Raw genomic sequence first — 10377 nt, forward strand, 5'->3', positions numbered from 1 at the left:
CACACATGTGACCTTGGAGAGTTGCTCCTGCAATAACCACTCCCAGATCATTTTTAAAAGTTGCTTATGGCTCTGGTGTGTTCTGTGCTGTCAAATCGGAACTGGCTTAGAGTGACCCTCCTAGGGCTTCCAGGTTAAGTGATATATTTAAGGAGTGGTTTTACCAGTTCCATACCTCCAGTGAGTTTCCATGGCTGAGCAGGGATTTATTCAAATTCAATTAAAACAAGTGGACTTTGACCCTAAAAAAATTGGAGTGTGCATTGGAAGGTCACATCTTACTCATCTGTCACCTAAAGCCTTCATGTGGAAACACCAAACATGGAAACACCAAACACTAATTCATTTTCTACAAATGAAACTAATAAAAGATTTATTAAGCTACAGAACTAGCTTTTGGAAAGGGGAAGAAGTGATGGCATGGCAATACTACTCTGGTTCTTCAGCATCATCTGGACTGCCTGCTTCAGCCTTATGTTTTTCCAGCCTTGCTATCAACTCTGTAAAAGCAACAACAAACAAACAAAAAATAAAGTTAACACTTCACAGTATGGCAGTCCCGACAAGAAATAAAAGAGCAAAACATGTTTCCTTGGTGTTTACAGGTATATGAATTCCTGACTAAGGAAAGCAGACACATTCTCTTGTGTATGGGGCAGATAACTCCTTAGAGCACTCTTTTCCTCAACCACCTATTTTAATTTTATCTTCACTCTTAATGCTTGCATTCAGTTTTAGAATTAAATTCATATGTGAGTTTAATTGTTCTTTACAAATTCCTGCAGAATAGAATTAGAGAAATATTTGAGGAATTTATAAGGTGTACCAGGCTCCTGCCACTGCCTTGAATAGCTGAAACTTTTTGTGGCATAGCTTTTCCTCTGTAAGAAAAAAAATTATAAAATCAGCAGCGACAGAAAGGCCTTCCAAAGGGAAGAATACAGTTTTGAAATGCCTGTTGTTTCATGTTAGGTGCTCCTTGAAGCCAAATTCAAAAAGCCATATACAGAAGTGGGCCTCCGTCCCACACTCTTCATGTCTATATCAAAGTATAACATTCTGGAACATAGAGGAGGAGACTGATTTTTTTTTCTTTCACCTGAATTTTCTGTTTGTGTTCAAAATTCAAAAAGAAAACCTCATCCTCTTTAACTGGAGGAAAATATTACAATAATCTCCCTGTAGTCTTCCTAAATGTATCAATGTCATCATTTTTCTGTTCTCACAAACTCAGCTATCAGAAGAAAAATAAAAAGACTTTTTATTTTTTTAATTCCTGTTGTCAGGGTAGATTTTCATTTTTTCTGACATCACATCTTTCTCAGTTTCATGCAACAAAGAAAGACTACTAGGTTGTATACCAGTAACCTGTGGCAGTTACTGTGTTAAGTCTTTGATCACACATGACCTCCAATAATCATGTCAGGGCTACAACCCACTATTTTTAGGTGGTATTAAATTGAATCTATATGCCACTCCAATAATTACAGTTAGTAACATAGTATATTATTCCCTAAAACACACACTCCCATGTAAATCATTACTTATTGTTAAGTTCTTTTTCGAAGTACTTTTATCTCTCAGCCTTTGAGTGGCTGCTAGACATCAAACTGTAATTAGGAAAGGGTACCTAGCTAATTGTGCCATAGCACATTATATCTTTCCACTATCTTGACCACCCAAGTTAAGAAATCCAGTTAGGACAAGATTACCTTTGGCTGGGTTGAAGACTCCATTTGTTTGTTTGTCACATACATAACAACGCTGAGACTTGCGATAATGTTGCAGAGCACAGCTCTCACAGAAGTAGTGTTTACACCTGAGAAAAATATACATAAAAGTCAGTCAGATCCAGCAAACTTTAGCGTAGAACTACTGTATCACAAGCAGGGCTTCTATTTAAGATTTTGGGACTAGCTTTTGACCGAATTATATCCACTTTGTGGCAACTTCAGACTGTTACTAGTAATATTATATAACACAATTTTAAACATTTGGAGCTTAGAAGTCCTTAGGAGGCTACCTCTGCTCAATACTGAGTTGTGCATGCGTGCTTTCAGTATTTTTAAAGAACCACTGGTAAAGTGGCAGCCCTGCTTGGATCTCAACCATGCAAGGTTTTGCCACATTAAAAACTAATCATACATGCACATAACTTGGTTTGAAAACGGGATCCTAAGTCCCCAGACATCTTACTTGGTCACCACAGGGTTCTTGAAAGAGTTTCTGCAGATGAAACACTTGAAGGGCAGGTCTTCCTCATCACTGCTCACCTCATAGTTTTCATCATCTGCACAAGATAAAAAATGTTCACTTGTTTCTGCCGTCTATAACGTGTGACCTCCCTTCTGCCCACTCAATGTTGGAAGCTATTCCTGCCAAAAATAGGCAGTCTTCAATATCTAGGTACATCTAAAGTCATCAGCATATATAGAAGGAAAAATATCAGGCTTAATGAGGAAATTGATCTGCCCACTCAGGCCATCTGCTTTCTTCATCCTCCTACATGCTGCTATTAGCAGATGCAGAAGAGAAGAGCTGTGTTTATTGCTCCAGCTTCACCAAACCACTGAAACAACTTCAAAACGTGCCCGAGCCACCATCTATTTGCATTTTCTATGGTGTTTAATATACTGTAGATACCCTCAGGGCAACATACAAAGTAAGAATGCTGCAAGATAATAACACAATTAAAAACCAATTTAAAGAACCATTGGTAAACTGACAGTCCTGCTTAGATCTCTTAACCGTGCAACATTTTTCCACATAAAAAAAGCACATATGCACATAGCTTAGTTTGAAAACAATTATGTTTAATCATGCGCATGTAATATATATTAAATCAATTCTTTATGTAGCTATAAAAATCGAGGGAAGATAAGCAATAGTAAAATAATTGTAGATTAATGAAAAGCCAGGAAAATTTTCTTGGGAGAAAATGTCATAATCTCACCACCATTAGCAAGGCCCTATTCTCCATCACCATTTGCCTCATATCTGAGGCATTCCTCCACGTATCTTGCTGAGCTTTAAATATAAGCACCCCCAGTGCTTGAGCTGTATATGGAAATTGACCAGGAATCAATTATGATATCTCTTAAATCAACCAAATATAGAGTATCTACTTGTCAAAAAATTTGCAAGTTCTATTTTAAACTAGCAGAGTTTTCGAAATGGTCTTCAGTAATGTACCTACATATAATGCATTAGAGTTATCTAAGCTGAAAGTTTAGGATAAGTGACCATAGACAAGCTCGCTCACTGTCTAGGCATGGCTATATCTGCCTAAAGCTAGTGGAAGATACTAGAGCTTAAGTAACTGACATCAAAGGCTGTCAACACTGGACCTAGAAGATGCTGTGCTTTTAATGCAAACTCATCTGGAGCAAGCTCAATTTTCCTTGATAAGCTAGATCAAGTACCTACCAATGGTACGTCCTGTCTTATCTGGACTAAGCTTCAAGTTACTTCTTTATTCAGGCCATTACCCATTCAGCACTTCTACTGCTTTATCTGACTCAAATGTAAAAACAGTGTTGGATGTCATTTGCACAGTGGCACATCACTCCACCTCATAGTCAATTTGCTCATTTAAGTCAGGGGAAAATATTTGCCTTGGTATAGTGTACAACATAGCAATATAACTGAAAAGGTCCACTGTTTTTTTTTAAAAAAGCATCAACTACTGAAGTAACTTTACCATGACAGTAGAACCAAACAGTAGAAAATAATGTTATACAGCAATGCAAAAAGAGCACATTAAATTCTTTGATTTCAGCCTTGCCTCTTGTTTTCTCGTAAAATGCTCCCTTCCAATCTTCCCGTCCAAAGTGACAGCCCTGCTGCACTAAAGATGGCAGCTCCAAGGGCTGGGCTGGGGGCCCAAAAGGTGGCAGGAGGCACTGAATTGGCAAATGGAACCTCCTAACTGATCAACCAATTAGAGATCTGCTGCAGCAGCAAGAAACCGGAGCTCCAGGAAGACTGGTCTGCAGCTTTAGCTCCTTTGGGTCCAAAACTGACAGCTCTGACAAGGAAACTGAAATATCTTTTACCAAGAAGGTAGAAGTCATGGCCTAGAACAAGATCAAAATATGCAAGAGCTCCAAAATGCCACTGCATTCATCTAGGTCAAGGTTGAGCAGCTTGAGACTTAGTAGAAGATTAAATGTATACTTTCAAGGACTTCAGAAAGAAGAGCAAGGACTGACCTGCTGTACTAAGCGATTAACCAACTCTGTCCAGACCTACACATCATAGCACCAGTAACATGAAAGTACACAGAGCTACTGGCCTACAGTCAAGAATCCACAAGCAAATTATTGTACACTTCACATGATTCCACTGAAAAATACAAGTTCTGTGTGCGCTCAGTATATGCCTCCTCACATACAAAGACTCCAGTTTTTTCAAGATTTTTTCTGGTCACACCTTAAGAGTCACAAAGGGCTACCCACTCTCATTGACATCCTGAGAGAAGATGGGGCCCAGTACCCAGTACACAAATCTGATATAGTCTCTACTCCTCTATAAAAACTATTTAAGTTGCAGAATAACACCAAAACAACTGCAGAAAGGAGGAAATTATACCATTAACTCCATAGCGTCCTTCATCCAGCTCTCGCTCGATTTGCCAGCCATGCTTGTAATCTGATCTGTCATGAAGAAATTTGCAGCTGTCTAGGAGAAGGAAACAGATTAAAGTGTTTCTCAACCATTTCTCTCTGACTGCCAACCACCCCTATATACATGGAAGCAGAAATCCTTAACCAAATACAGTGGTGCCTCGCATAACGTTTTTAATTGGTTCAAAAAAAAAACGTTATGCGAAACATCGTTATGCGAAACACCATTTCCCATAGAGATGCATTGGAAACCGGTTAATCCGTTCCAATAGGCACGGATTGCCGTCCTTAAGCGAAAAAACCCATAGGAAACATCGTTAAACGATACAATGTATCCTCCATTGGAATGTATTGTAGCTGACTCAATACGTTTCAATGGCTTTGCGAAGTCAATTTTTGCAAAATTAAGTGTGTCATAAAAGGGTCAAAAATGGTTTTAAAGGCTTGGATTAGCTTCTGTACCCTCTAAAACGGATGCAAAAGTTAATTTGGCTTTGATCTGACTTTTCGTTAATTAATGGTGAATTTTTTTCCCCCAACTTTTGACAGCTGTCAAAATCTGACAGCTCCATTATTTCCTATGGGGGAAGAAAAAATTCACAAAAAATTAATGAAGACTCAGCAACTGTTCTAAATTCTTGGGTTCGTTAGAGGACCCCCTAAGTTGTGTGCAAACCTGATTTGGCTTTGATCTGAACTTTCGTTAATTTTTTGTAAATTGTTTTCTCCCCCATAGGAAAGCATGGAGCTGTCAGATTTTGACAGGTCCATTGGTTCCTATGGGCCAAAAAACAAAAATTCACAAAAAATTAACGAAACGTCAGATCAAAGCCAAATCAGGTTTGCACATGACTTAAGGGGTCCTCTAACGAATCCAAGCATTTAGAACCGTTTTGGACCCTTCTAAGACACTTTTTAAATTGAAAACAAAAACATCGTTAAGTGAAGCAGGGGACCTAAAACAAAAAACGTTAAGCGAAGCATGGTCCCAAAAACGCTATGCGAAAATCGCCCATAGGGAAAAACGTTATACGAAGCACAATCTGACTCTGAAAAAATAAACGTTAAGCGAAAAAAACGTTAAACGAAGCAAACGTTATGCGAGGCACCACTGTATTCTCTTGGTAGGGTACAGCACAATATAGATCTCGGGGTAGAGATGTATATACAAGAGCTATTCACCTCCAAAGCCACAAAATCCAGTTTCCTTGTAGTCTTTACAGATATCAGGTTGGTAGTCCCACCGCACAGTGGCCCTGAGATGCTCTGGGGCTCTTATAGGTCCCTTCCTGAAACAAGGAGTACAAGATTAAAACAGTTGCCAGTGTGTTAGGAAGAGGTTAAGATGTAACAAAGAGATTAGAAAACAGTTAGGGGAAAATGGGTTTTCTGAAGTAGTAAGATTTTAAGGGAAAAAATTATTTTGATACATAGGGGGAAGTTGCATTATAAAACATGTTAAACTGCTTTTTTTTTTTTTTTTTTAGATCCCACATTACTAGTTGCTCTTTTTGTACCCTCTGGCATTTTCATATCCTCACTTTAAATATACAGCTATATTTCATTTTTAATGTAAACAAGAAGAAAATACAGGGATATCAAAGTATATGTGTATCAGCCAGATAGATCACAACACTTCAAGTCTGTTAAGAGTAACTGCACAAAGTAACTGGAGGAGTTTTTGGCAAAACTATGGACCATTCAAAAATAAGACAAACATTAATTTTAAAAACTATGCAGGCATAACAATGAAATTGGTAAAGTATCCTGATGCATTAAATGCACACAGAGCCACCTTATAATCTTTATTTTTTGATGGGATGAGGTCAACAGGGCTACCTTACCTTACCATGCCTGAGGAGGCATTCCCCATGGATGTATCTTTTGGCTTCACATACTTCTGATAATTATTGATCCCACGGTAAATTTTATCATCTTCCTTTCCTCTGAGTTCCTGAGCAAAGAAGGGGAGGGGTCATTAGAAAGGCTGGTTGATACTGGAGCTGCCTCCTTTTCATGTGTTAATCCTTACGCATGAATCACAAGAGTGAAAGAAAATACAGCATGGATTATAGTACAAAACTGGTGTGGATGCACAGTGAAGCACAGCAATAAAGTTAAAAATAAAAGTAATGCTGTATGTGATAAGGTGAAGAAATTCTAAGAGAGGTTGGATGTGATACAAATAATTATAAGGAGAACCCTTGCAGCAGATAAACAAGAGAATGGAATGAAAAATATAATGCAGGTTAGTAATACACCCCATGAGTTTTGAAAAATTGCAGAACAAGCAAGCAAACAAACAGAAAAACAAGCAGAGTTAGAATACTTGACATTCACCTTCTGGATTTCCTGACTACGTTCAAAGATGGCTTGAGCATCTTTCTCTTTCTCTGTGTCCAGTTCATATATAGCTGTGGCTCCCATGTCCTCTGGACCTACAGGTTTCTAAAATATGAGAACTGTTTTGGTAGAGCAGAAAGGAAAGTGAAAAAGGCTAAGAAAATACAATACTATTTTTATAATTACCAGTTATTACAATAATACATCAGAACTGCTGTGTTGTTTCTAATGTATGGGTGAGCAGAAATCAAGGTGTCAGGATTATCTTTCCTTTCTCCTTAGAACCCCAGCTAGAAACTACCACAAACCAGTATCATCTGGAGAGCAGAATAAGATGCCCAATATGGGCTTGGAGTACAACCAATTGCCTGTTGCACCCTGTGAGCTACTAATGAGATAAAGTGCATAAACATGTGCATATCAACATCTCAGTTACTACAAATTTGGCCAGCAAAGCTGCTAATCACCTTATTTTCTTATTGTGTGCAATAAATCATTTAGCCTAATATTGGAGACAAAACTTCAGTCAATCTACTGGAAATCATCTAAACTGCTGTCTCACTGTCTTTTAAAACATCCATACCGCCGATCGTGTAGACTTATAAGAAACTCCAATTCCTTCAGGTTTACTCTCATCGTCACTACTGCTTGATCCAAACGAGGCATTATCCTTCACAGGCTTTTTAGTCTGGGAGATAAGAGAATCAGGGAGAATTAAGTTTAGACTGAGAAATGTTCCAAGGATACATCTCCATGTGTACTTGGACAGACTAATAAAATATCCATCACCTTCTGAATCATGGGGTTGGGGATGTCCTTGCGTCTCTCCTTCCTGACCACAGTACTGCCTTCATCGCTACTGCTCCCTGTCGGGCAAAATGGGAAACTCCATTATTACACAACCAACTACGTAGCCCATTCACCTCTGTTGTAACTCCCCTTTCAGACCACAGGCTTTGAATCGTATTAAATCAAAAGACCCTCTGATCTAAATCCAACTGCTAGCTTTAAGTCAGCCTCATCTGGCAAATGGGGACTTAACACTTAGGAAAATCCTGTCGATTCAATGCGTCTACACTAGAAGAGCCTACCAACAGGATTCCAAACGAAGAGGTGTGAGTAAATTTGTTCAGGAAGCCACGTATCGTTTTTGCAGTTCTCACAGTAAGTTCAGGAATGCAAACTGCCCGTTATGTCTCCTCCCTGAGGCAAAGAGCACCCGGCTTTTCTAGGTATATCTATAAGGACGCGGGGGACAGCCGTCCACATACGGGGGGCCAGGTATTACGAGGATAGACCGCCCAGCAGCCATTTCCCCCTTCCCAAGTCTATAACGGACTGCCACGGAGGAGAGAGATGGCAGGGGGGCTGCAGATATTGACTGAGCCGTCAGGCAACTTCAGGCTGCCCCAGGTCAGAGGAATTAGCCAAATTTCTCACCGGCCTCCTGGTCACTGCCTGGCCTCTTACGCTGCCCCCTCCCAGGCACAGGACGACGCTTCTTGAAAAGAAAGCTGCACACAGGCTCGGCATCCGCCATTATGGTTTGTCCTCCAAACGGAAACGGAAGGAAGGCGCGCTGGCCTCCAACGACGTGCGGCGCTCTATCCCCTTCCGTCTCTGTTGTAGAAGCCTTCCTCCAATAGAGTCCGACTGGCGGACCCGGTCAGAGTTTAGTCAGGTATACATTTTGTACCCGCTCCTGGGATGGCGAGAATATTAGGAGGGTCTCGCCTGGCTCTGAGCGGTTAGCTGCCTCTTCCCCCAGTTCAAAACAAAACAAGCAAGCAAACAAACCAGGAGCTTTTCCTTCTTCTAACTCCGGTCTCCGAAAGCCACTGTAAATGCAGTTGGTGGGAAAAAGAAATCTGAGCTCAGCGTTGAACAGCTGATGTGGAAGCCCCGGCGGTTGGCCTCTCCTAGTTTCTTTTAAAAATGTCTTTTAAGGCTTAGAACAGGCCGGGGGAAGGAAATGTGTTCATAGGGAAATCGTTTTCCCCTCCTCAAGTTTTCCAAATGAGTAAAATTTGCACTTTGGCGTCTAGGGTTCTCCCTGCTTCGAAGTCCACAAAAACGGGCAAGTTGAGGGAAGTGCCCATGAAAACAACAAGCACACATGCAGATACTCCCTAATGTCATATTAGATACCACAGCCGGGCAGTTCTTGAGATGAATGTTACTTTATAAGGAAGACTGAAAAATAAGAATCCTGTATTAATACCGTGCTTCACCAATGATCAGTACTTTGTGGTCATTAGGCAGAATTTTATGCACGGCTTCTTGTCTGTCTTGCTCTCTCCACTACTGGCTGCCCATCCATTTCCGCATTGACTTCAAAGTGTTAATGCTTACATAAAAAGCCCTAAACGGTTTAGGACCTCGATACTTTGCGGAACGCTTACTCCCAACTAGATCTACCCGTGTCACCCATGCGAGCCAGGAGGCGAGGCTGAGGAACCTGACGCCGAGGGAGGCCCAGAAGAAAAGAACTAGAAACCGGGCCTTCTCGGCGGTGGCTCCTCGCCTCTGGAATAACTTACCTCCGGAGATTCGCGCTGCAGCCTCACTGGGTACTTTTAAGAACCAACTAAAAACGTGGATGTATAGGCAGGCTTCCCCTTCCAGTTAATTCCTGTCCTCTTTCCTTTTTTATTCTTTTTCTCTTTATTTGATTTATTTTGTATTTTTCCCATCTTGCATAATCACTTAATTAATTAATTGTTATAAATTTTTCTTGAACTTGTTATCCTTTATGTTGTAAGCCGCCTAGAGTGGTCGAAATGACTAGATAGGGGGGTATAAATACAATCAATCAATCAATCAATCAATTTCCACTTCTCATTTTCCTTCCTTCCTTCCTTCCTTCCTTCCTTCCTTCCATTGTGCATATAGCCTGGGAACCACAGGGCTGTTACCATATATTATTAAATATTCTCCTTGGCCAAGAGACTTCACAACTAAAAAAATAATTTTTTTAACTTTAGTACATTCTCAGCTCTTCTGATAATTTTGAAAATTAATTTTTCTGCCTTTGAATCAGGAATTTCCCTGACAGTATTTCTCACAGTAGCTCACATGTGAGTCCTTTACAACTCAATGCTTGAAGACAGAAAGTTATTTCCTTGCTTACATAGCACGAGGAATTTTTTAGTTTCTTCTGCTGTTCTGAGTCACAGTACTGTACAACATCACAAGGGAAGCAGAATCACATTAATGCCTTTGGAACTGGGAGACTCCTCAGCTCTGTTCACTCATTCAGCATTGTTGTGGGCTAAGTGTATGACAGAGTTGTTTTGGTCATGCAAAGCAAGATTTAATAGGGAGATATGTCCATTTTTATCAACTAAAGCCTTGCTTTTCCCATGCTTGCATAGAGACTTTTCATGGATTGACAAACCTCCCCTCTTTA

General features: G+C 40.1%; 1 protein-coding gene across 2 annotated transcripts; it reads right to left on the reverse strand.

The window, feature by feature from the left end:
* Positions 1–345: 345 nt before the first annotated feature.
* LOC110080319 (E3 ubiquitin-protein ligase RNF113A) lies at positions 346–8560 on the reverse strand. 2 transcript variants are annotated; one of them, XM_073004044.2, is made up of 10 exons: positions 8409–8560; positions 7758–7834; positions 7552–7656; positions 6966–7073; positions 6470–6579; positions 5808–5914; positions 4591–4680; positions 2197–2290; positions 1713–1819; positions 346–500 (listed from the first exon to the last, which is right to left on the reverse strand). In XM_073004044.2, the coding sequence occupies exons 1-10, from the start codon at positions 8506–8508 to the stop codon at positions 430–432; spliced, it is 969 nt and encodes a 322-aa protein (XP_072860145.2). In that variant the 5' UTR covers positions 8509–8560; the 3' UTR covers positions 346–429. The 2 variants fall into 2 exon arrangements, with proteins under 2 accessions (XP_072860145.2, XP_072860146.2); XM_073004045.2 differs by lacking the exon at positions 7758–7834 and having other exon boundaries at positions 8409–8544.
* Between the last annotated feature and the right edge of the window lie 1817 nt (positions 8561–10377).

The sequence above is a fragment of the Pogona vitticeps genome, chromosome 6 (assembly GCF_051106095.1).
Source record: "Pogona vitticeps strain Pit_001003342236 chromosome 6, PviZW2.1, whole genome shotgun sequence".
NCBI classification, from domain to species: Eukaryota; Metazoa; Chordata; class Lepidosauria; order Squamata; family Agamidae; genus Pogona; species Pogona vitticeps.

Excerpts from the sequence above, each read along its gene's own strand:
- LOC110080319 (XM_073004044.2), bottom strand. The coding sequence starts at position 8,508 with ATGGCGGATGCCGAGCCTGTGTGCAGCTTTCTTTTCAAGAAGCGTCGT. Across the intron at positions 5,915-6,469 it reads GCCTCCTCAGGCATGGTAAG|GAAGGGACCTATAAGAGCCC; the intron begins GTAAGGTAGCCC and ends TCCTTGTTTCAG. Across the intron at positions 501-1,712 it reads AGTCTTCAACCCAGCCAAAG|AGTTGATAGCAAGGCTGGAA; the intron begins GTAATCTTGTCC and ends TTGCTTTTACAG.